This window comes from Mya arenaria, chromosome 1 (assembly GCF_026914265.1).
Source record: "Mya arenaria isolate MELC-2E11 chromosome 1, ASM2691426v1".
NCBI lineage: Eukaryota > Metazoa > Mollusca > Bivalvia > Myida > Myidae > Mya > Mya arenaria.
Window position 1 is genome coordinate 7,741,391 of NC_069122.1, and position 27,100 is coordinate 7,768,490.

General features: G+C 32.4%; 1 protein-coding gene across 1 annotated transcript in view; it reads left to right on the forward strand.

Moving 5' to 3' along the window:
• The first annotated feature begins 1,264 nt into the window (after positions 1 to 1,264).
• The window catches only part of LOC128236139 (uncharacterized), a 40,564-nt gene continuing 14,728 nt past the window's right edge, over positions 1,265 to 27,100 (forward strand). Inside the window, exons 1-29 of the mRNA XM_052951008.1 lie at positions 1,265 to 1,344; positions 4,657 to 4,754; positions 5,829 to 5,924; positions 6,354 to 6,461; positions 7,100 to 7,241; positions 7,695 to 7,846; positions 8,546 to 8,684; positions 8,820 to 8,934; positions 9,043 to 9,074; positions 11,178 to 11,312; positions 11,766 to 11,917; positions 12,617 to 12,755; positions 12,891 to 13,005; positions 13,943 to 14,066; positions 14,496 to 14,603; positions 15,242 to 15,383; positions 15,837 to 15,988; positions 16,688 to 16,826; positions 16,961 to 17,075; positions 17,184 to 17,282; positions 17,529 to 17,734; positions 18,057 to 18,229; positions 18,683 to 18,824; positions 19,158 to 19,511; positions 19,777 to 19,900; positions 20,282 to 20,467; positions 21,054 to 21,090; positions 21,791 to 21,915; positions 25,972 to 26,137. Of these exons, the coding sequence (XP_052806968.1) occupies positions 1,265 to 1,344; positions 4,657 to 4,754; positions 5,829 to 5,924; positions 6,354 to 6,461; positions 7,100 to 7,241; positions 7,695 to 7,846; positions 8,546 to 8,684; positions 8,820 to 8,934; positions 9,043 to 9,074; positions 11,178 to 11,312; positions 11,766 to 11,917; positions 12,617 to 12,755; positions 12,891 to 13,005; positions 13,943 to 14,066; positions 14,496 to 14,603; positions 15,242 to 15,383; positions 15,837 to 15,988; positions 16,688 to 16,826; positions 16,961 to 17,075; positions 17,184 to 17,282; positions 17,529 to 17,734; positions 18,057 to 18,229; positions 18,683 to 18,824; positions 19,158 to 19,511; positions 19,777 to 19,900; positions 20,282 to 20,467; positions 21,054 to 21,090; positions 21,791 to 21,915; positions 25,972 to 26,137 (3,895 nt within the window). The remainder of the gene's footprint in view (positions 1,345 to 4,656; positions 4,755 to 5,828; positions 5,925 to 6,353; positions 6,462 to 7,099; positions 7,242 to 7,694; positions 7,847 to 8,545; positions 8,685 to 8,819; positions 8,935 to 9,042; positions 9,075 to 11,177; positions 11,313 to 11,765; positions 11,918 to 12,616; positions 12,756 to 12,890; positions 13,006 to 13,942; positions 14,067 to 14,495; positions 14,604 to 15,241; positions 15,384 to 15,836; positions 15,989 to 16,687; positions 16,827 to 16,960; positions 17,076 to 17,183; positions 17,283 to 17,528; positions 17,735 to 18,056; positions 18,230 to 18,682; positions 18,825 to 19,157; positions 19,512 to 19,776; positions 19,901 to 20,281; positions 20,468 to 21,053; positions 21,091 to 21,790; positions 21,916 to 25,971; positions 26,138 to 27,100) is intronic.

Consider the following 27,100-nt stretch of genomic DNA (forward strand, 5'->3'; position numbering starts at 1 on the left):
AATAAACTAGAGTGTAAACAATCAAAAAATGGTATGTTATTACAGGCCCATTTAAAGGTACATCTTTATCTTGACTAGGAAAACAAAGATTTATCATAGAAACCAACTGTTCTAAAGATTTCCACTCAACATAAATAATGTAATCCTTACACATTTTACAGTACTAAAATCCTTATAAGGACAAACCACTTAAGATTATTTATACTCCTCATATAAATCTTTTTCGTGCAAAGGTGTAAGTATTTATATAAAACAAATTAAAACGTAGCAAAAATGTAGAAAAATTCTTTGCACTAGTATTTCTCTGTCTTTAACAACGTTTTGTTTAATAAAAAGCCAACTTTCATCATGATACATCTTTGGTGTGCGAAGTTATTCCAAGTTTCGAAAACCACATATGCATATCAATTAGTAATTATACAATCTTTTGAATAACAAAATGTATACACAGCACATATATTTACATTTTGTCCTGACAATGCTCGCATTTTTTGTAAGATAATGGTCATACATGCAAATGTAGTCAATACAACGATTTTAAAACTACTTTTTATTATAATTAACATTTAAATACAAAATGAATATTAAACTAGTATTGGAATATACATACTTAGCAAAACAAACATGTTCCCAAACAATCCATCCTCAGCTTAATTAACATTGGACCATACTTTTCTTTAACCAAAACACATCTTGTTTAGATACATCAGAATTATTGATAATAAATCGAAAAAAATTGTTACAAGAAGTCATGATCCTCTATCTAGGCATTAAATGTATTCACTGCAATTTAGGTGTTTCTTCATTTTTTTGTTGAGTTTATAAAGAACAATGCGTCTTTATATCAAGTCCAGTGATGTTTGGTCGAGTGTCACATTAATGTATCTATTGCTACACCTGGTAAGCTCTGAAAATTGAAAAGTCGCAGACTGCCGTGTCTTAAGTACATGCAAATACAGTAATATAATGATATTGTATCAGTGTCTTTGTAGTTAATTACTAACTATATTTAAACAAAACATTTTAGAGATAAGGACCTCGTGAGACATCAAACTGATTGCAAGCAAAACGACATCCCCGTATGGGTGTCCTGCTTACACAACTTCCGGTTCTAGATCTATAAAGTAACTCTATCTTCCGCCCAGTGAGTCTAAGGCGTTATCATTTCGTTAAGAGGAAGATGTTTTGTTGAAGCGTAATATCAAACACTTCTGCAAATAGTCTCTAATTATTAGCGTAGATGTTAATTTGAAACAAACTAAGAATGATGCGGGGGATGTGTTTTGGACTTGTTGTGTTTGCTGCAATAGCTGTTTCGTTTGTTACGTCACACAGCTGGTCTGGGTAGGTATTCGTAAAACTTTATATTTTCCAGTTGGCTTATTTATGTACATGATATGCTTTTATTAATAATTTATAAACATTTCTATTGACCACATTATCTAAACGTAAATTTGATGACGATGACGATGGTATGAGATCTTTCCTCAAAATAAGCGTGTTCACATTGTTTATCATACTAGATCAACTGGACTTAGTAAAATAGCACTTGAATTACACCCAATTGTTTAACATAGAAATATATTTCATAACAAGCATGTTATAGTTAACGTACGTAAGATATGATTATGTCATGAATGCGATCCCTTTCCATGAGACCAAATCAATAAAGATATTAGTCGATTTTAATCGTAAAATGAAATTATATCAGCGTCATATTTTGTTATTTAGATATATAATTGTGTGATTTGACTTTAGGCAGTATAAAAAATGAACAGAAAATTAGATTAGAAATTAACTAGTTGATATTTGTGAGCGTTTCCACAGATTTAAATTTTCAGTTACGACAAAGGTTTTTTGCTAGACAACAGAATGGTTTCAAAATCGGAAAATACAGTATTTCATTAAAACAGGCCGAAAATTATCAATACTAACTAGTAAGCGTAATAATACATCATTTTACATGATGAAAATTAATATTTTGTTTATCTGTTTGAAAGAGCGCATAATGTTTTCCCAGTTTATTATGTGTATATTTAGAATCTGAAAGTCATGTAATTAGAACAGATACTTATACGGGCATAATTTTTAAATGTACTGGGATTTACGTGTAAGACAAACCCAGTAAATTTCGAATTGAAAAAAAAAAACGCAATAGCTGCGAAAGATACATGTGTCGTAAGCGATGTAATACAATTGTGTGTAGTGTTCAATGCGTTGTAATCAAATACATCATTTTTAGGTTTTGACAATTTTCTTTTTTCAGCTAGTGGTATCATCTGGTGTCTAGACCCTTTAAACATGCATTTCTAAATTTAAAAATGTGGGAGAGGACGTATATTTATCGGTTACCATAATATTGATTTAATGAACATTGATTTTCACTTTATTTTTTAAAATTATTTTTAAAATTGTATTTGTTTGAATAAAACAAAAACTCCTTTTAAATTAAGACCCAGTGACACTCAGTAATAAATAATTCAACAATATGTGAGTATATTATTATCATATTATATCTGATAAAATCCCGAGGTCCATACGATGTTTGTTTAAATATAAAAGTATGGAAAATATAAACGAAATCCCTTACTGGACCACCGACCCACTATTTGCTAATGAGGCAGATTAGTAGGCGGAGCATAGCGCTCGGCCAACAGTACCTGAGTAGTTGCCTGATTAGACTGGAGAAATACTGAGCATGTTTCATTGATATTCCAAATGACTTAACTAAAGTCATGTTTCTAAATTCAATGTGATGCAAGTTTTTTCGAATGAAAAATTATCAATGTTGTTTTGTGAAAAAATTGAGACAGGTACTCGTGTCATTATCACGTAATGTTCTCAATGCATATTTTAAAGGTCTAAATAATGTCCATTTTTGTAAAAGTCCCATTGGTCATTTGCTTCAGACGTTAGAATTTGTTATTTATTCTTGACTTTACCGGCGTGGGTTTGCACCCCACTAACACCAAAATACGTTTTTTAAACTATAATTGTATTTTTCTGCTATTTCTATATCATAGCGTAAATTAGTGACAAAATAAGTGTTTTTCTGGAAAAAAAGAACATTTTTTTTCCAAAAAACATGCGCGAATACTGTGTCAATACTAATTATCTTCTAACCTCCCTTTTTCAGTTGAATGTATTTTAGCTTTCAAGTAAAATATTTCATATCTTTAACAGTTTTAGAATGATATACTTTGTTGCATTTTGAAATATGCATGTTTTTATCATTGCGGAGGGGTTAAAAATGTCAATTAGGTTTAAAGAAGTCATTTCATATACATCCAAAAATAAATTTACATCACTAAAACATAATGGGACCTTAAAGAGTATAAAGGCGATTTTCTGAAGTCAATTCTAATTTAACATCAGTAAAATGAGCCTTTCAAATAAACAAAATAATCGGAAATGAACTTTTGCAGACATTACCAGAGGCGAATAGGAGTCACAGGCCACACACCGGTCTGGTATTGCCGATCCCGTTTCTGGTTTTTTGGATGGTGGTAATTATGTTATAGAACCAAAGTGCTGAGACACGCATAATTGTTTTTAAAAAAATCTTTTACATTGGCAGTTGCCGGTATCATTTCAGATACTTTTTGTATAAAATGAAACGATTCTAGTTTTATAAAAGCCCATGACCTTAAAATGCAATTATATTGCCAGTACATGTGTAATTAAACCTTGACAGATTTTTCTGCTTTCGTGAGATGTTCTGTAAGACCTTTGCTTCGTTGTTTTTGGAGTTTTATAAACGCAACGAGAATGAAATATTGTGCGAATTTGGCTTATCTTAAAATACTTTTTTTTTTTTTTTTTTAAGACAAATTGTTTGGATTATCTTGTCAATCATCTGAGGTATTATGTTCCTCATTCTGTCATAAACAGGAAGCAAAGTGCCATAGTTTTCCTGTTATGGTAGCAGCTTCATATTTAAAGCTAAAGCGCTACCATAACAGGAAAACTATGGCACTTTGCTTCCTGTTTATGACAGGATGAGGAACATTTACTTGAATTTTTGCTCGCTTTTTTCAAGCTATCTCGGCGATAAACGATAAAAGGCGAAACAATCACCTAACATAATCATTTCCTTAAATAGCAGATACCCTGATAATAAGTAAGATGGTCTATATTTAGCTTAGAATTGACTCTCAAAACATTGTGACGTACATCAGAGGGCGTTTTTCTTTTCAATGAATATAAGGTATTGCTTAATAAGATGTAGGAGCCAAAACGCGCGACTTTAGGGACGTCCAGTTACTGTTAGTGATTTATTGCGTTTTTCGAACGAAATGACGTTTGAGAAAGTAATAAAGACTTTTTTCTATATTTTATAAGCGATGCGCATTTTGAAGACTAAATTTGACGCCAAACACATGGTGTCAATTCATATGTACATTTTTGAAATGACACGGTTGAAGAACTCATGGATATTTTGTACTAGCGTTAAATTTGAGTCCTTAAATGGAATCTGAATTGAACTAAAATGAGAAAACAAATGACATTCGTAGCATTGATTATTTCATTTGCATTGAAATTTCCAAATAAAGATCAGATTTAAAATAACAGGGAGTAAACATGGTCAGAGTTGCAACAGCGAGATTTGTGTACCCTTTAAACTGAATATTTTATATTTCGTTTTGAATTTGGCAGATGTACATCTCATAGCTATTACATCCGCGCCGATTACGGCTATATATACTCGTGTGAAAATGGATGGAAACATAATGGCAATAGATACTGCATTATACGTAAGTAATGTACATACATTACACTTGTTGGGGTATAATTTAATGGTAACGAACACTCTACTATATACATAAACATTTCTTTATCATGTTAAAAAACCCTGTAATCTCTGCTACAAAATATTATAAAATTTTGAATCTGAGACATTTTTGATAGATTTTTAATTTTAGAATGTGCATCACAAAAAATACTTGCTTAACTAAAAAGAACCGAAATGACAATACATGGTCCAGTGTGCCTTTCCCCTAAAGCAATGAAAAAAATCGTATTTTCCTTTGATAAAGGGCATATTTGTCTTTAATCGTTTTTAATCGTACGCTGACAGTGGAATTTTGTTTAAATAGTGACATGGTTACTTCCTTTGACTCAATATCTTCAAACTATTTCGTTTTTGGTAAACTTTAAGGTAACAAATTTGACAACGCAAATACAAACTAAATTAAGGTGATAGTTACTTTCGTACGTAATATAAGTTTGTTTGCTGGTTTGAATGTCGCGTCTCTTTGAATTTAATCATTGTGGTTAAAACACGAATACTTGGCGTGTCCCTGTTTTAGTCCACTGTAGTAATGCCAAGGTTGTACCATTCTTAAAGCAAAGATTTAGTGAAATAATATCATTTTGTATCATTAAAATGTTACATTATGTGCTTACGAAGCATATATTTTAATAGTTCTTCTTTCGGGAATAAATATATTACCATATTTGAGTTTTACGCGGTGGCGTTCTGTACCACGTCTAGTGTGCAGGCCCTGATTCCATATGCCACTGTATACTGAAGACAATTATGTTTCCCTATTTAGCGCGTCTTTGTAACAGCCTTATTGGCTTAAAAAAATAATATCGTGTCTTCCAGATCCGTGCACAAATGTCAGCAACGGGCTGAAAAGGATTTTGTTACAATGATATATCATCTATTGAAATTTTTAAAGAAAATAAAAATTTGCTTCTATAACAGTTTCATGTTTATCATATCAGGATAACGCGATATTAAACCATTAATGGATGCATATAAATGTGAATCGGTTATGTCTTTTCTTTTCCTCAGCATACTTGTTCGTTTGTTCAATTTTCAGCTATTTGTCGGCCAACATGTAAGAATGGTGGGACATGTAAATCTCCAAATGTATGTGATTGCCCCAGTACGTCCACTGGTGGATCATGTCAGACACGTAAGTATAGACTGTTCTCTGTTTTCATTGATATAAGCCTAAAAATGTGTATATTGATATATGTTAAGAACATATACATTGTATTTGTATTTTATGTTAGGCTAGAACAAATAGTTTCTTAAAATAAGATAAGAGCATAGGTTTGCCATTTAGATAAAATACGAGTATAGAACTGTCGTAAATATAACAGCCTTTCGATTGATACATTGCGTTTTGCATCAAATCATTTGATTAAAGAGCGTTCAATTAAACAAATATTTAAGTGGTTCAGTATTGCTTATGATCAAATTTTACATGAAGCATTATATATGTATATGAATGTACAGCTTATTCATGGCAATTTGCTTTTCTATTGAAAGATAATATGGTTATCAGTTGTTTTCTGGAAACGTCTAGATCATTTATAAAAAGCTTGGACTATATTTGCAGTCACCTGTTCCTATCAACGACCCTGCTATCCTGGGGACTGTGAAAACTATTCATGCAAATGTGAGCCCTCGTTTTATTCCACGAACCAATACGACGGATGCATTAACAGTAAGGATAATTCATAAAAAAGGCTGATTTATAAACCTTCGTGAATAGTTGAAAAATAGTACATTTTAATCATATTCTTAAACTGCACTCTCGCATATTAACAGTTTAACTTGTTTTTATGTCTTGGAATGAGCCAATTTTTGCGTAAATGTCTGAAAACAAGTGATGTTTTACTGCCGAGGAAAGACCATACACCATTTTTTAATATATTCTTTCGAGAATTGATATTTATTAGTAAAATAATTACTTACGATATGAATAACAGAATCAGTTTTCCAAACAATTGAGATCTGTTCTATTGGGAATCATCTTATATGACTGAAGGCACAGATACCAGAAACATCTGATTCCAAGACAAAAACTAAAAACGATTGAAAACTGTCAAACTGTGAGAGAGTTTATAAAAGTGATACATTTTTAGTTGGAAGAATGACTGAATGAAATCAAGAATGGATGAAGAATTGCCAAAACCATAACCGACTAACAAACAAGTGAACTAATTTCTAAATGTAAGAATAAATGAAAACAATGAAAGAAACACAACGATCTTCAACGCTGTTGGTCAAATCAAATATTGAAAAAATAGTAGTGAAAACACTATATTATAAAAAGTGCTTTAACGTATTTGTCTTTTCAAGTAAACAGCACTGCGGAGGAGTTTCGCCCAGAAATCGTCCAAAGTAACGTAACGCTGGCCCACATAAGGCGCTCTGATAATCAAACACAGTACATGTTCACTGTGGTCGGGAAAGATGAAAATAACTTCACGCTTGTGTGGAGGTTTGTTTTATATTGTTGACATTATTGATATTAAACTATAATATCGATGTATTCATTTAAGATTTGACGATGATGACATATATAATATATATACATGTACATATACATGCATACGTTTATTATTGGAACATGACATATATATGAAAACATTTATACTGAATAAAACATTTAAGAGAACAGAGAAAATCCGGCTGGGAAAAGCTTTTTTGTAACCAAAAAGGCGCTTAGATCGAAACCTTAAGACTTACAACATTATTATAAAACCCATTTTTAAGTATTGTTTTATCTACTTGAATAAAATGCCTTGCCGGTTTATTTTCGCCTGTGTTCTTTTCAAAAGTTTAGTTCTCTCCCAGATGCCAATATATATAAATGTATCTTATGTTGTTTGAAATGGGAAACATCTTCTCCGTTCATTAAATTAGAAGATTTTAAGTGAATTTATATTTTCAGCAATCAAAAGCGTTTTAATAATCTGAGGTTTGAATTTGATACGTTGATCGACATTCCTGAACTCCCACAAAGGCCTAATTATGTCCATGACGCTAAAATTGGAATTGTCGCAAGCAGTATAGAGGCATCTGTAAGCAAAATACCGCGTGATGGTAAGAGCATTTTTTGACTGATACTCTTATATTCTAACTAATGTCATCGATTGTAAAGCAGTTCGGCAACATTTCCAATTTCGCCATAAAACATCACTGCTGTTTGCTAAGGTATGACGATTATTTTTGGCTGCCAACAATCGAAATATTTAAAAAAAATAAAATACTTGCTTGTAATAAACTGATAATTCTTTATTCTTGGCATAATGATATCAATATACCTTATTAATAGTAAAGTCAAACTTTGATTGGTAAATATGAGCGGTAGTAACAAGTGTGCCACTATATAAAGATTGTCAGTCTGAAAGGAAACACTCCATTCTGTCAAAAGGTCCACGGAGTTTGCCTGAGATAGACAAGTTGCACAGTTCCAATCAGTAATATTCATTGTATTATACCGAACAAAACAGATCATTTTCGGAAATTGATGCAAAACTGATACCAAAATATGAACAATATTTATAAACAGGAGATACGAGACGATGTAAGATAAACCCCGTATTACATCGAACTATTATGTCAGCGGGTACCAGTGCGCTAGTGGGTATCAGTGCGGGATAACAGTGAAAATTGTTGATCAATTAAGTTAACTGTATATTATTTAGGCAAAAGAAGGAGTGAAGTGAAGTAATGCTAAGTCATCTTTTTAATTTGATTTGTTACATAGTACTTATACATGATATGTTTTCTTTATACTAGGGGGCGTTAATCGATACATTGCTTCTAACAAAACCTACAACTGTGAGACTGGTATAAGCGAAGATAATCCTGCAGTAGAGAAGGACACTTGTGAAATCAACGATGAAAACTTTGCGACCTTGATTGAACATGGAGATATGTAAGTCGTTACAAAATATGAAATTGTTGAAATTAATTACTTTTACAGTGTCATGTTTCCAAGATAAATAAAATTGTAAGTTTCAGGTAGAATTGTGCCAGTTGACGTTAATCGTGAACTTAATTTTTTTTGCAGTCTTCTTCTTAAGTTCCGATCGCGTAGCGGTGGTTTTCAAAAGCTAGTAAACATCGACAACCAAGGCCAATCGTATGAAACCAAACATTACAATGGCCTTTATGGCAAGGAAAACGTAAGTATCTATGTTATATCACATAAATCGAATATACGCTGTCTTTAGACAATCATGTTTTATATACAACAAATGTTTATTTTTACATTGGAATTGTTTTTTTTACAGTTGGAGTTCCGTTTCGATTTTGTTGCACCTGAGCAATGAAAAAAATCGTATTTTCCTTTGATAAAGGGCATATTTGTCTTTAATCGTTTTTAATCGTACGCTGACAGTGGAATTTTGTTTAAATAGTGACATGGTTACTTCCTTTGACTCAATATCTTCAAACTATTTCGTTTTTGGTAAACTTTAAGGTAACAAATTTGACACCGCAAATACAAACTAAATTAAGGTGATAGTTACTTTCGTACGTAATATAAGTTTGTTTGCTGGTTTGAATGTCGCGTCTCTTTGAATTTAATCATTGTGGTTAAAACACGAATACTTGGCGTGTCCCTGTTTTAGTCCACTGTAGTAATGCCAAGGTTGTACCATTCTTAAAGCAAAGATTTAGTAAAATAATATCATTTTGTATCATTAAAATGTTACATTATGTGCTTACGAAGCATATATTTTAATAGTTCTTCTTTCGGGAATAAATATATTACCATATTTGAGTTTTACGCGGTGGCGTTCTGTACCACGTCTAGTGTGCAGGCCCTGATTCCATATGCCACTGTATACTGAAGACAATTATGTTTCCCTATTTAGCGCGTCTTTGTAACAGCCTTATTGGCTTAAAAAATAATATCGTGTCTTCCAGATCCGTGCACAAATGTCAGCAACGGGCTGAAAAGGATTTTGTTACAATGATATATCATCTATTGAAATTTTTAAAGAAAATAATAATTTGCTTCTATAACAGTTTCATGTCTATCATATCAGGATAACGTGATATTAAACCATTAATGGATGCATATAAATGTGAATCGGTTATGTCTTTTCTTTTCCTCAGCATACTTGTTCGTTTGTTCAATTTTCAGCTATTTGTCGGCCAACATGTAAGAATGGTGGGACATGTAAATCTCCAAATGTATGTGATTGCCCCAGTACGTCCACTGGTGGATCATGTCAGACACGTAAGTATAGACTGTTCTCTGTTTTCATTGATATAAGCCTAAAAATGTGTATATTGATATATGTTAAGAACATATACATTGTATTTGTATTTTATGTTAGGCTAGAACAAATAGTTTCTTAAAATAAGATAAGAGCATAGGTTTGCCATTTAGATAAAATACGAGTATAGAACTGTCGTAAATATAACAGCCTTTCGATTGATAAATTGCGTTTTGCATCAAATCATTTGATTAAAGAGCGTTCAATTAAACAAATATTTAAGTGGTTCAGTATTGCTTATGATCAAATTTTACATGAAGCATTATATATGTATATGAATGTACAGCTTATTCATGGCAATTTGCTTTTCTATTGAAAGATAATATGGTTATCAGTTGTTTTCTGGAAACGTCTAGATCATTTATAAAAAGCTTGGACTATATTTGCAGTCACCTGTTCCTATCAACGACCCTGCTATCCTGGGGACTGTGAAAACTATTCATGCAAATGTGAGCCCTCGTTTTATTCCACGAACCAATACGACGGATGCATTAACAGTAAGGATAATTCATAAAAAAGGCTGATTTATAAACCTTCGTGAATAGTTGAAAAATAGTACATTTTAATCATATTCTTAAACTGCACTCTCGCATATTAACAGTTTAACTTGTTTTTATGTCTTGGAATGAGCCAATTTTTGCGTAAATGTCTGAAAACAAGTGATGTTTTACTGCCGAGGAAAGACCATACACCATTTTTTAATATATTCTTTCGAGAATTGATATTTATTAGTAAAATAATTACTTACGATATGAATAACAGAATCAGTTTTCCAAACAATTGAGATCTGTTCTATTGGGAATCATCTTATATGACTGAAGGCACAGATACCAGAAACATCTGATTCCAAGACAAAAACTAAAAACGATTGAAAACTGTCAAACTGTGAGAGAGTTTATAAAAGTGATACATTTTTAGTTGGAAGAATGACTGAATGAAATCAAGAATGGATGAAGAATTGCCAAAACCATAACCGACTAACAAACAAGTGAACTAATTTCTAAATGTAAGAATAAATGAAAACAATGAAAGAAACACAACGATCTTCAACGCTGTTGGTCAAATCAAATATTGAAAAAATAGTAGTGAAAACACTATATTATAAAAAGTGCTTTAACGTATTTGTCTTTTCGAGTAAACAGCACTGCGGAGGAGTTTCGCCCAGAAATCGTCCAAAGTAACGTAACGCTGGCCCACATAAGGCGCTCTGATAATCAAACACAGTACATGTTCACTGTGGTCGGGAAAGATGAAAATAACTTCACGCTTGTGTGGAGGTTTGTTTTATATTGTTGACATTATTGATATTAAACTATAATATCGATGTATTCATTTAAGATTTGACGATGATGACATATATAATATATATACATGTACATATACATGCATACGTTTATTATTGGAACATGACATATATATGAAAACATTTATACTGAATAAAACATTTAAGAGAACAGAGAAAATCCGGCTGGGAAAAGCTTTTTTGTAACCAAAAAGGCGCTTAGATCGAAACCTTAAGACTTACAACATTATTATAAAACCCATTTTTAAGTATTGTTTTATCTACTTGAATAAAATGCCTTGCCGGTTTATTTTCGCCTGTGTTCTTTTCAAAAGTTTAGTTCTCTCCCAGATGCCAATATATATAAATGTATCTTATGTTGTTTGAAATGGGAAACATCTTCTCCGTTCATTAAATTAGAAGATTTTAAGTGAATTTATATTTTCAGCAATCAAAAGCGTTTTAATAATCTGAGGTTTGAATTTGATACGTTGATCGACATTCCTGAACTCCCACAAAGGCCTAATTATGTCCATGACGCTAAAATTGGAATTGTCGCAAGCAGTATAGAGGCATCTGTAAGCAAAATACCGCGTGATGGTAAGAGCAATTTTTGACTGATACTCTTATATTCTAACTAATGTCATCGATTGTAAAGCAGTTCGGCAACATTTCCAATTTCGCCATAAAACATCACTGCTGTTTGCTAAGGTATGACGATTATTTTTGGCTGCCAACAATCGAAATATTTAAAAAAAATAAAATACTTGCTTGTAATAAACTGATAATTCTTTATTCTTGGCATAATGATATCAATATACCTTATTAATAGTAAAGTCAAACTTTGATTGGTAAATATGAGCGGTAGTAACAAGTGTGCCACTATATAAAGATTGTCAGTCTGAAAGGAAACACTCCATTCTGTCAAAAGGTCCACGGAGTTTGCCTGAGATAGACAAGTTGCACAGTTCCAATCAGTAATATTCATTGTATTATACCGAACAAAACAGATCATTTTCGGAAATTGATGCAAAACTGATACCAAAATATGAACAATATTTATAAACAGGAGATACGAGACGATGTAAGATAAACCCCGTATTACATCGAACTATTATGTCAGCGGGTACCAGTGCGCTAGTGGGTATCAGTGCGGGATAACAGTGAAAATTGTTGATCAATTAAGTTAACTGTATATTATTTAGGCAAAAGAAGGAGTGAAGTGAAGTAATGCTAAGTCATCTTTTTAATTTGATTTGTTACATAGTACTTATACATGATATGTTTTCTTTATACTAGGGGGCGTTAATCGATACATTGCTTCTAACAAAACCTACAACTGTGAGACTGGTATAAGCGAAGATAATCCTGCAGTAGAGAAGGACACTTGTGAAATCAACGATGAAAACTTTGCGACCTTGATTGAACATGGAGATATGTAAGTCGTTACAAAATATGAAATTGTTGAAATTAATTACTTTTACAGTGTCATGTTTCCAAGATAAATAAAATTGTAAGTTTCAGGTAGAATTGTGCCAGTTGACGTTAATCGTGAACTTAATTTTTTTTGCAGTCTTCTTCTTAAGTTCCGATCGCGTAGCGGTGGTTTTCAAAAGCTAGTAAACATCGACAACCAAGGCCAATCGTATGAAACCAAACATTACAATGGCCTTTATGGCAAGGAAAACGTAAGTTTCTATGTTATATCACATAAATCGAATATACGCTGTCTTTAGACAATCATGTTTTATATACAACAAATGTTTATTTTTACATTGGAATTGTTTTTTTTACAGTTGGAGTTCCGTTTCGATTTTGTTGCACCTGAGCAATGAAAAAAATCGTATTTTCCTTTGATAAAGGGCATATTTGTCTTTAATCGTTTTTAATCGTACGCTGACAGTGGAATTTTGTTTAAATAGTGACATGGTTACTTCCTTTGACTCAATATCTTCAAACTATTTCGTTTTTGGTAAACTTTAAGGTAACAAATTTGACACCGCAAATACAAACTAAATTAAGGTGATAGTTACTTTCGTACGTAATATAAGTTTGTTTGCCGGTTTGAATGTCGCGTCTCTTTGAATTTAATCATTGTGGTTAAAACACGAATACTTGGCGTGTCCCTGTTTTAGTCCACTGTAGTAATGCCAAGGTTGTACCATTCTTAAAGCAAAGATTTAGTAAAATAATATCATTTTGTATCATTAAAATGTTACATTATGTGCTTACGAAGCATATATTTTAATAGTTCTTCTTTCGGGAATAAATATATTACCATATTTGAGTTTTACGCGGTGGCGTTCTGTACCACGTCTAGTGTGCAGGCCCTGATTCCATATGCCACTGTATACTGAAGACAATTATGTTTCCCTATTTAGCGCGTCTTTGTAACAGCCTTATTGGCTTAAAAAATAATATCGTGTCTTCCAGATCCGTGCACAAATGTCAGCAACGGGCTGAAAAGGATTTTGTTACAATGATATATCATCTATTGAAATTTTTAAAGAAAATAATAATTTGCTTCTATAACAGTTTCATGTCTATCATATCAGGATAACGTGATATTAAACCATTAATGGATGCATATAAATGTGAATCGGTTATGTCTTTTCTTTTCCTCAGCATACTTGTTCGTTTGTTCAATTTTCAGCTATTTGTCGGCCAACATGTAAGAATGGTGGGACATGTAAATCTCCAAATGTATGTGATTGCCCCAGTACGTCCACTGGTGGATCATGTCAGACACGTAAGTATAGACTGTTCTCTGTTTTCATTGATATAAGCCTAAAAATGTGTATATTGATATATGTTAAGAACATATACATTGTATTTGTATTTTATGTTAGGCTAGAACAAATAGTTTCTTAAAATAAGATAAGAGCATAGGTTTGCCATTTAGATAAAATACGAGTATAGAACTGTCGTAAATATAACAGCCTTTCGATTGATAAATTGCGTTTTGCATCAAATCATTTGATTAAAGAGCGTTCAATTAAACAAATATTTAAGTGGTTCAGTATTGCTTATGATCAAATTTTACATGAAGCATTATATATGTATATGAATGTACAGCTTATTCATGGCAATTTGCTTTTCTATTGAAAGATAATATGGTTATCAGTTGTTTTCTGGAAACGTCTAGATCATTTATAAAAAGCTTGGACTATATTTGCAGTCACCTGTTCCTATCAACGACCCTGCTATCCTGGGGACTGTGAAAACTATTCATGCAAATGTGAGCCCTCGTTTTATTCCACGAACCAATACGACGGATGCATTAACAGTAAGGATAATTCATAAAAAAGGCTGATTTATAAACCTTCGTGAATAGTTGAAAAATAGTACATTTTAATCATATTCTTAAACTGCACTCTCGCATATTAACAGTTTAACTTGTTTTTATGTCTTGAAATGAGCCAATTTTTGCGTAAATGTCTGAAAACAAGTGATGTTTTACTGCCGAGGAAAGACCATACACCATTTTTTAATATATTCTTTCGAGAATTGATATTTATTAGTAAAACTATTACTTACGATATGAATAACAGAATCAGTTTTCCAAACAATTGAGATCTGTTCTATTGGAAATCATCTTATATGACTGAAGGCACAGATACCAGAAACATCTGATTCCAAGACAAAAACTAAAAACGATTGAAAACTGTCAAACTGTGAGAGAGTTTATAAAAGTGATACATTTTTAGTTGGAAGAATGACTGAATGAAATCAAGAATGGATGAAGAATTGCCAAAACCATAACCGACTAACAAACAAGTGAACTAATTTCTAAATGTAAGAATAAATGAAAACAATGAAAGAAACACAACGATCTTCAACGCTGTTGGTCAAATCAAATATTGAAAAAATAGTAGTGAAAACACTATATTATAAAAAGTGCTTTAACGTATTTGTCTTTTCAAGTAAACAGCACTGCGGAGGAGTTTCGCCCAGAAATCGTCCAAAGTAACGTAACGCTGGCCCACATAAGGCGCTCTGATAATCAAACACAGTACATGTTCACTGTGGTCGGGAAAGATGAAAATAACTTCACGCTTGTGTGGAGGTTTGTTTTATATTGTTGACATTATTGATATTAAACTATAATATCGATGTATTCATTTAAGATTTGACGATGATGACATATATAATATATATACATGTACATATACATGCATACGTTTATTATTGGAACATGACATATATATGAAAACATTTATACTGAATAAAACATTTAAGAGAACAGAGAAAATCCGGCTGGGAAAAGCTTTTTTGTCACCAAAAAGGCGCTTAGATCGAAACCTTAAGACTTACAACATTATTATAAAACCCATTTTTAAGTATTGTTTTATCTACTTGAATAAAATGCCTTGCCGGTTTATTTTCGCCTGTGTTCTTTTCAAAAGTTTAGTTCTCTCCCAGATGCCAATATATATAAATGTATCTTATGTTGTTTGAAATGGGAAACATCTTCTCCGTTCATTAAATTAGAAGATTTTAAGTGAATTTATATTTTCAGCAATCAAAAGCGTTTTAATAATCTGAGGTTTGAATTTGATACGTTGATCGACATTCCTGAACTCCCACAAAGGCCTAATTATGTCCATGACGCTAAAATTGGAATTGTCGCAAGCAGTATAGAGGCATCTGTAAGCAAAATACCGCGTGATGGTAAGAGCATTTTTTGACTGATACTCTTATATTCTAACTAATGTCATCGATTGTAAAGCAGTTCGGCAACATTTCCAATTTCGCCATAAAACATCACTGCTGTTTGCTAAGGTATGACGATTATTTTTGGCTGCCAACAATCGAAATATTTAAAAAAAATAAAATACTTGCTTGTAATAAACTGATAATTCTTTATTCTTGGCATAATGATATCAATATACCTTATTAATAGTAAAGTCAAACTTTGATTGGTAAATATGAGCGGTAGTAACAAGTGTGCCACTATATAAAGATTGTCAGTCTGAAAGGAAACACTCCATTCTGTCTAAAGGTCCACGGAGTTTGCCTGAGATAGACAAGTTGCACAGTTCCAATCAGTAATATTCATTGTATTATACCGAACAAAACAGATCATTTTCGGAAATTGATGCAAAACTGATACCAAAATATGAACAATATTTATAAACAGGAGATACGAGACGATGTAAGATAAACCCCGTATTACATCGAACTATTATGTCAGCGGGTACCAGTGCGCTAGTGGGTATCAGTGCGGGATAACAGTGAAAATTGTTGATCAATTAAGTTAACTGTATATTATTTAGGCAAAAGAAGGAGTAAAGTGAAGTAATGCTAAGTCATCTTTTTAATTTGATTTGTTACATAGTACTTATACATGATATGTTTTCTTTATACTAGGGGGCGTTAATCGATACATTGCTTCTAACAAAACCTACAACTGTGAGACTGGTATAAGCGAAGATAATCCTGCAGTAGAGAAGGACACTTGTGAAATCAACGATGAAAACTTTGCGACCTTGATTGAACATGGAGATATGTAAGTCGTTACAAAATATGAAATTGTTGAAATTAATTACTTTTACAGTGTCATGTTTCCAAGATAAATAAAATTGTAAGTTTCAGGTAGAATTGTGCCAGTTGACGTTAATCGTGAATTGAATTTTTTTGCAGTCTTCTTCTTAAGTTCCGATCGCGTAGCGGTGGTTTTCAAAAGCTAGTAAACATCGACAACCAAGGCCAATCGTATGAAACCAAACATTACAATGGCCTTTATGGCAAGGAAAACGTAAGTATCTATGTTAAATCACATAAATCGAATATACGCTGTCTTTAGACAATCATGTTTTATATACAACAAATGTTTATTTATACATTGGAATTGTTTTTTTTACAGTTGGAGTTCCGTTTCGATTTTGTTGCACCTGAGCACTGCTCTTTAGCTTCCGGGTCATGCCTTTCCAAGCCTCTGCACATAGACAATGAGTTTACCAGTGTAAGATGTTATCAACTATATTGTTTATTATACTTGTAGACAATTTAAAATCTGCGTTAATCACTAGACACCTTTGTCTAACAGTGACTGTTTTGAAGAGAATAATGAATAATCCCAAGGATGGAAATATCGAATCGAAGTTGTGGATTCATTTCGGTTTGCAATATTTCTCTCTGGATTGAATTTTTTGGTTACTTATCATAAACCAAGCATGTAATGAAACTTGCAAGTGCATATTTATTATAGAGCACCATCAAAGCCCGTTGGTCGGGATGGACAGATTCGATGTCTGGCATATGGCAGTACTATATGGAGGTGTTTAAATTGGCACCCAATAGAGACGAGAGGCTCGAAGAAGCCACGCCCATTGACCCAGTTTTCAACAGAATACTGAACTACACAGGCGGAGAAATCTCTATTTCATACACACCCGCCGAACCTGGAATGTACAGGTATTTTTTTTTATTGATAACGACTTAGCAAAGGTGACAGAAATGCGGGATTAAATTTTTTATCAATTGGTTTTAAAATTGAAACTACTGGGGCTTTTCAATGATTATTCCAAAAATAAACTACACATTATTTTACCAAGTAATAAAGATACACGTTGTTTTTAGCAAAAAATCAATATGTATTATAGATTTGTAATTGAACGACAAAAAAACACAATATCCTTAATATTAAAACTTTGTTTCGATCACTCAGAATGCAATTCAATAACTTGCATTTTATGCATGAGATGTTCAAAACCAAATTTAGAAATACCTATTTTAGTGTGCTATTGAAAGTTTCCGATATGGCTAACAATTCTCGAACCGCCCGACGCTTTGTTCTTTACGATGATACATCTGAGATATCTGTAAGTAACGAGTCGGACAAGAAACTGTACATCTCCAGTGCTGTAGAGGAAACTGGATACACTTGGCAAACACCTTCTGCCGAAGAAGGTTAGACACTCATTGTCAATATATCTGGCTTTTATTGTATCGGCATTGTTGCATTAGACGAATTATTGTGATCATCTGAAATACTAAGTTGATGAAAACATTACGAAGACAATTTCAAAAACGAAAATATAAATAATATAGAACACTTCCTACATTCAACATGATATTGAGTTAATTTTAAATTGGAGCGTGCGTTTGCGGTCAGTGTTAACAATAATTGTCTGTTCCTTCTACATTATTGAATTAACCTTTAGTATGTTAATGAATCTAGAGAAATGAATACCGATCCAGCCGTTGCTAGGGGAGGTTGACAGTGTTTACTAATCATTAACGTCAATGAACAGTTTAAATCAATCCGCGGCCTCTGCATTTTGTGCTTCCAAATTATTCTCTTCCCTAATATCATTTGTTTGGGAAAGACAGTATAGTATTATTGAGTAAATGTTGACGCAGATAACATGGTAACAGTGAACGTGAGATGGGATGGACACTTTGCAAACAAACTGCATGAAGGAGGGAAATTTCTGGCTGAAATCGAGAAATTCCCAGTTCAGTTCAAGGACATAGAAGATGATGGAATACTTATGAGTTTGAAGTAAGTAAAAACTGTTTTTTGCTCGGTGTATTTTAACAGTTTTCATGGGTAGGAGGGTTGTTGAGTAACTTTTGAATACTTTTATCGGGGTGCTTAACATGGTAAACATGATATTAATATCAATAACGCAAGGAAAACGAAATGGAAACACTCTTACAGCTAAAACCTTACTGGGAATTTGTTTAATGGAACAAGGATCAAAAACCGTGGAACACAAAACAATAGCACATTTATCAATAAACGTGCAGTATTCCACTTTGAAACGTAGCGTGAAACAAATAAGCCCACTGAATAAATGGAGTAAACAAGAACAATCATGGATTTTATCTTCAGGTTTGTTGCCGATGCTCTTGATGACGATGAGGGTGAACGTACACGTAAGGCCATTCCCAATTATCATGGCATCATAAGATTTGAAGTCGCATATGAGCAATCCGCATCAGAGGAAGTGCCAACAACAGGATGGTCAAACATTACTCTTCAGGAAAGAATATCCACGAAAAGAATCCTTGAAGATGGCGACCGTTTGCGTGTATGGATCAGAGCAACTGACGTTATGGGAAAAACAAAGTCGGATTCGACGCTCGTGAGAATTGACGGATCTCCGCCGACCATTTCAAGTGTAAACAGCTCGGGGCATCGCATTGCATTAAATGTAAATGGTGGAGCATACAAATATAGTTCTAGGTTTGTAATATTGTTTATGAATAGCTGCTTCTAAATTATACCTTTTAAGTGTGAATTAGTTGTACGATTTATGAACCAGGTATCGAAATTGATTTGCGTTGTTATTCATTAAAGTTAACAATTTACGCTGTCGTATTCGATTTAAAAGTCAAACACAAACGTTGACGATGTTGCAATTACTGTTTTCATGAAGGGACAGGTCCAAACACACCAAGGCTGTTATTTATTTTCTCAAATTATTAAGAAAAGTAATTTTCGTTTTCAGAGCAAACTTTTTGGCGTCTGATCGGCAAAGTGGTGTGCACAAGATTGAAATAAGACTGACAGTGAAATCGCCAGGAAAGAATGACATGGTCACATATAACAATTTCACAGAAGCTAGAAGAGGGGTATTTCAATTTCACTTATAATTTATGTGTTTGTTTTCACGGAGTTTTCCTTTATTTGTGCTGGCACTAAAATAAATCAAATGTTTATAAGACTTTTATAAGGCATTTTATGGTCAATTAAAATTTGTGATAAATTGATTTCTCAGGCAGCCTGCAGGGTGTTATAGACTATTATTCGTGTTTTTTTCTTAAATGTTTCTTCTGTATGGCTTTAAAACGGGAAGGGATGAAACGGCATAAGCTAGAAACACAAACGCATAAACACTACCTAAAAGTACACAAACATCACAAACTTACCAAATCCTGGTTGTTTTCTTTTGATTAAAAAAACAACACATCTTCTGATATATATATTTGTTTTCGTTTTAACGTATTTTTCAGAATGACAACTCAGATCCACGGTGTATCGGTTTCGATCAGAATGGGGTGTGCCTTCTGCCAACACAAATTGTAGACATTGACAACTGCTGGTTGACGGTCAGCAAGAAGGATCTTGAAACGGCTTCGGGCGAACTAGAGATCGTAGCTTACAATCAAGCAATGCTTACAGCAACCACTACATTTGACGTAAGATTTGCTTCTTTCAAAACACCATAATCCTTCTGAACTTGTGAAAAAAGAATCGTTTTTAATTCACGTTTTTTGAAGTAATGTTCAGAAGGTGTGTTATAATACGTTATGGAGGAATCCCTGGGTATCCACCTAAATCGCTTTTGGCTTGGTCATGAAGCGCGAGAATCAGATGCAAACAAGCTCAGTGATTTCATTTAAGTATAGGTCTGTTGTTTCACCCTTAGTTCTCAATTGTTGGATATATAGCTTCAATTTTAAAGAAATAATGTTTAAGACGACGCAATTAAATTTAAAATTTACCCCTTTGACCCAAAAATTTATTGTTTCGAGCCCATCAGGAACACCTTCTGATGGCTTCTCAAAACTTCTAGACATTTTGCAAACAGACTTAAGCATTAACCATGTCCATTTATGGATGTCTTCATAATCTGGCCATAATAAATAGGCATAACTGCTTAATATCTATCATAGCCTTATTATCTCGTTATCTTCTCCATAAACATCGCATTTCAAAATACGAGAACAGCATGATAGTTTAATATTGTTAAAAACTAAAGTCTTGTCATTTTTTTCCTTTCAGGTGGGTCCGCTGACAAACCTTCTTGGTTTAGAAAAATGTAGGTGGAATTAATCAATGAAAGCAATTGCTATGTTCCTTTAAATATTTTAACAGTATGCCTTGTCCTACATTCTTGTTTCATTTGATACTGAACAAAACTTTTTTCAAGCTATACAATAATTGCGTATTCTTTGGTCCTTCGGAATAATTTAATACATAATAATGTTACTTTGAAAAAAATCCACTTCATCCGCTTGAGTGATGATCCCTTTACCATATATCAACTGTTCTTGAAAGGAGCTACTCTGCAGATTTTATTTTGTCGGCATTTTTTTACAAAATTTGTTTTTACAAAACAGTAAATGGAAGATCCTTACGTAAACATAATTATGTAACTTTTATCATTCGCCACTTACGCTTTCTGGCAAAAATAGCATTTGATTTCGTATTTTCCCGATATCTGTTAACTGTAGAGTTCTGATTTGAAGTTGTGATGATGTTTTATCATTGTTACCTTTGTTCCAAATATATAGTACAATTGGTTTAACCAAGTTATAAAGATACACGTTATTTATAGCAGAAAATTCAGTATTTATTGTAGATTTATATATGTAAAAATATATCCTTAATATATAGATATAGACTTGAGCAGGATTTTATAAGCTTCTATTTATGTAAACTCATTTCCTTCGTAAAACTCATTAATACATATACATACAATCAGTTCAATAACATGAACTTTTTTTTTAAATCTACAGACAATGGCCCAACGAACATGAGGATTGAAAACAAATCACCAACTGGCTTTAGACTTGCATGGGACCTGCCTGAATCGGAGTCCTGTTACGGAGCTGCAGACATCGTCATTATCCTTACAAACAGGGTAAGACTGTCTAACTGGCCAGGCGTTAAGAAGTTTAATCTGACAATTTAACTGATTATGTACTTTCAAAATCAAAACGGAAACAACCGATGAACAATCTGATTTTAACAAATACTGTTATTTTGATAATAGGGATGTAGTTCCTAATTATTCCATTAAATAAAATATATTGACTTGTTTTAAATATGACATATATTTCATGCATTTCGATGAAATATGAACTTTTATCAGTAAAATAACAACAATGAAAATATCTACTTTAAAAATCCATTGTAGTTACTTCACAGAACACTTCACTTTGAAAAAGAAAATATTTGCAAATGAAATATTTAAAATTTAAAGAAATGTTAGATAAGTTAAAATAAAGATATATTTGGAATTAACAACTAACCGTTTATAAGAAAAATGGTAATTCCGTTTTTCAAACGTATTCTTGATCTTGAAGCTGAATGTTCGAACATTTGCTTTCATACCAAATAATTTACAGACGAAAACAAATGTTCGAACGTCTTCAAGCAGAACAGACTGGTCTCTGACAGCAAGACGACTGGGTATATTTGTATCATCAAACATTCTCAAACTAAGAAAAATGTATTATGTCCAATGATTATCCGCAACTGTTTTGCTAACTCATTCGACCTTTCAAATTGTCATTCAATAAATTGCGGCGTAGTAATTTTGTTATGTTTTCATGCCCCACGTATAAAATAAGTGTTTTCGTTATTTATTTGGAACATAAATGTACTTATAAAACTCTATGATAACGGTTCATAAAATCTTTGCACTAAATCGAGCGAATAATTAATTTGATCCTGTCACTTGCATACAAATCGGTCCAATAACAGGGTGCCGTATAAACTTTAGTTTATTAGGATAGTAGACCACGTGATGTTTATCAACAGTCAGGTAGTCATTTGACCGCGAAAACGAACTTCTTTTCTATATTCTGCAATGTCAGAGGAAAAGCACAAATTCTGTTTCAGTATCTTATCAATAGAACGCAACCATTCGAACACAACAATCACTCGCCCATAAACTTCCACCAATCTGCATACTAATGACACTGACAAAACAATCGACCTGGAAATCCACATGTGATGTGAAAATCTTACCACACCGCAAATGCTGGAAATTGTGAAACAGCATTCAATGATACTCGTCGATATTTTATTCAATTTCTGTGGTGTATGACAAAATCTCACTTACAACAGAAAGGAATGATCTCTTTGCCGGTGCAGTTCTAAACATCCAACACTATCAACATGAATTAAATCTATTTAACATGTGGCGTTGTTTGTAAACACTCGTGATGTTGAATATGACCTGTGTACTGTACTCTGTGACTTACGGAATAATTGTTACATCATCAGATTATGTTTGGAGACTGATCAATGTTTATGCACATTCAAAGTTTTTTTATGGTTTGAATGGATATTGACATATTAAAATGCAATGACTTTGAATATAAACGTATTAAAAAAGTTAAACAGGTTAGAGAACTATTGGGGGGGGCGATTTAAACATGGATACCGAGTGTGACGACGTCAACAGGGAAAACAGTTGCTCCCCTTACTTTTAAAAATACTAAATTAAAACAAAGTAACAGGATAAGTAGAATACTAGGTAAGTGCCGTGGATGGAGAAAGTTTATCTGGTTTGGCTACGGATTTTATCGGGTTCGCATTAGGCTCACCCGATAAATTCCTCCGCCTTGCCAGATAAACTTCCTCCATACTCGGCACTAACTTAGTATTCTCTATATACTCGATTGACCAATTTCTTAACAGAATGCACACAAATGCTTTATAGACATGAGATAAAAATCACCATTTTACACAGACAGCCTTATTATTGAATAGGAAGTTAGATATGAATGTAAAAAGAAAATTATTATTATGTTTTGTGTTGTCATGTTTGTAGTGGCTATTGAATGTGTATGATGTTAGGTATAGATGTAAAAGTAATATTGTAATGTTATGTATTGTCATGTTTGTAGTGGCTATTGAATGTGTATGATGTTAAGTATAGATGTAAAAGTAATATTGTAATGTTATGTATTGTCATGTTTGTAGTGGCTATTGAATGTGTATTATGTTAGGTATAGAAGTGAAAGTGATATCATAATGTTATGTGTTGTCATGTTTGTAGTGGCTATTGAATGTGTATGATGTTAAGTATAGATGTAAAAGTGATATCATAATGTTATGTGTTGTCATGTTTGTAGTGGCTATTGAATGTGTATGATGTTAAGTATAGATGTAAAAGTAGTATTGTAATGTTATGTGTTGTCATGTTTGTAGTGGCTATTGAATGTGTATGATGTTAGGTATAGATGTAAAAGTGATATTATAATGTTATGTGTTGTCATGTTTGTAGTGGCTATTGAATGTGTATGATGTTAGGTATAGATGTAAAAGTGATATCATAATGTTATGTGTTGTCATGTTTGTAGTGGCTATTGAATGTGTATGATGTTAGGTATAGATGTAAAAGTGATATCATAATGTTATGTGTTGTCATGTTTGTAGTGGCTATTGAATGTGTATAATGTTAGGTATAGATGTAAAAGTATTATTGAAATGTTATGTATTTTCATGTTTGTAGTGGCTATTGAATGTGTATGATGTTAGGTATAGATGTAAAAGTATTATTGTAATGTTATGTGTTGTCATGTTTGTAGTGGCTATTGAATGTGTATGATGTTAAGTATAGATGTAAAAGTATTATTGTAATGTTATGTGTTGTCATGTTTGTAGTGGCTATTGAATGTGTATGATGTTAGGTATAGATGTAAAAGTAATATTGTAATGTTATGTATTGTCATGTTTGTAGTGGCTATTGAATGTGTATGATGTTAAGTATAGATGTAAAAGTGATATTATAATGTTATGTGTTGTCATGTTTGTAGTGGCTATTAAATGTGTATGATGTTAGGTATAGATGTAAAAGTAATATTATAATGTTATGTATTGTCATGTTTGTAGTGGCTATTGAATGTGTATGATGTTAAGTATAGATGTAAAAGTATTATTGTAATGTTATGTGTTGTCATGTTTGTAGTGGCTATTGAATGTGTATGATGTTAAGTATAGATGTAAAAGTATTATTGTAATGTTATGTGTTGTCATGTTTGTAGTGGCTATTGAATGTGTATGATGTTAGGTATAGATGTAAAAGTATTATTGTAATGTTATGTATTGTCATGTTTTTAGTGGCTATTGAGTGTGTATAATGTTAAGTATAGATGTAAAAGTGATATTATAATGTTATGTGTTGTCATGTTTGTAGTGGCTATTGAATGTGTATGATGTTAGATATAGATGTAAAAGTGATATCATAATGTTATGTGTTGTCATGTTTGTAGTGGCTATTGAATGTGTATGATGTTAAGTATAGATGTAAAAGTATTATTGTAATGTTATGTATTGTCATGTTTGTAGTGGCTATTGAATGTGTATGATGTTAGGTATAGATGTAAAAGTGATATCATAATGTTATGTGTTGTCATGTTTGTAGTGGCTATTGAATGTGTATGATGTTAAGTATAGATGTAAAAGTATTATTGTAATGTTATGTATTGTCATGTTTGTAGTGGCTATTGAATGTGTATGATGTTAGGTATAGATGTAAAAGCGATATTATAATGTTATGTGTTGTCATGTTTGTAGTGGCTATTGAATGTGTATGATGTTAGGTATAGATGTAAAAGTATTATTGTAATGTTATGTGTTGTCATGTTTGTAGTGGCTATTGAATGTGTATGATGTTAAGTATAGATGTAAAAGTATTATTGTAATGTTATGTGTTGTCATGTTTGTAGTGGCTATTGAATGTGTATGATTTTAGTTATAGATGTAAAAGTGATATCATAATGTTATGTGTTGTCATGTTTGTAGTGGCTATCGAATGTGTATGATGTTAGGTATAGATGTAAAAGTGATATCATAATGTTTTGTGTTTTCATGTTTTGTAGTGGCAATTGACATATACTGGTTTTTCATCAAAATAAATGGTAAACCATTGTTTCATATCAAGTTTAGCATATTTCGTTTACAGGACTTAAATGGCAAACCTGAAATAAGATCGTTTGTAACTCCAAGTACGTCTACCTACTTTGATTTTCTCGGACTGAACCCTGAGGTTGAATACAACTTAGGGCTACAGATAAAGGCCGAAGGTGGAACGGCTCAAGCATTTGGGCAAGACCTGTCCGTTGTTACTCGTAAGTATGCATAAGGCTGTAACTGTAACGAGTATACTATTTTTATGTTAAGCTACTTTAGATCGAGGTAACGTTAGTGACGATTATGAGAATTTTTAACTTGATATTTGCAATTCGAGGAGTGAAAAGGAACAGTTTATTTGTCTATTTTTAAGTTTATTCATTGTCCCGATAAGGCTTAAATTGTTTTCCAATTTTGATAAATGTTGTGACAATTGTAATTTGTTGTTCCAATACAATAATTTTATCCACCATTAAAATCCTTATTTTTTGACTTTTCAAAGTGGCTAATCAAAATGTTACTAATAATTTAACGATATTATATGTACTATAGACTTCCAAACGGTCTGTGAAAAATCCTGTCCTTTTGCTTTCTGGTGTCGCGATGGTATAACTCTGAATGTTCAATAAATAAGCAAGACAAATATGCGGATACTCTGTCGAATGTGTATGTCGTTCTGACTGTACCTCTATCATCTCGATTCTATGTTATTTCGTCAGAATCATAAATCCGTTGAAAACATCAACTCTAAATAGTATATTTTTCAAACAGATTTTGTAATTCAAACTTTAATTCTTTCAGATGTATCGCCTTTGAGTATTTTTAATTCTGCCGCACATAATTTAAAAGGTGTTGAAAGTATATGTAGTATAAGTATTTGTTTGAAACTTCAGCATCAATTAGATTTTGGCAAAATGAAGTTTTTAGTGCAATAAACATTACATTTTTATTGTTTATCACCAAATTTCTTCTCTTGATATTATGAAAATTAACAAATGCGTACAATAAGTGAAATAAGTTAATTTAATTTATAACGGAAAATAAATAGCAGAATATGTTTGATGTACGCACAAAACAAGAATCATATTTCTGTTGTCCACTTTTTCGAACTGTTCCCGTTTAAAATAAAATTATTAAAGGAACACATTTATTTCTTTACATCTTGATAGAAGAGTTCTTAC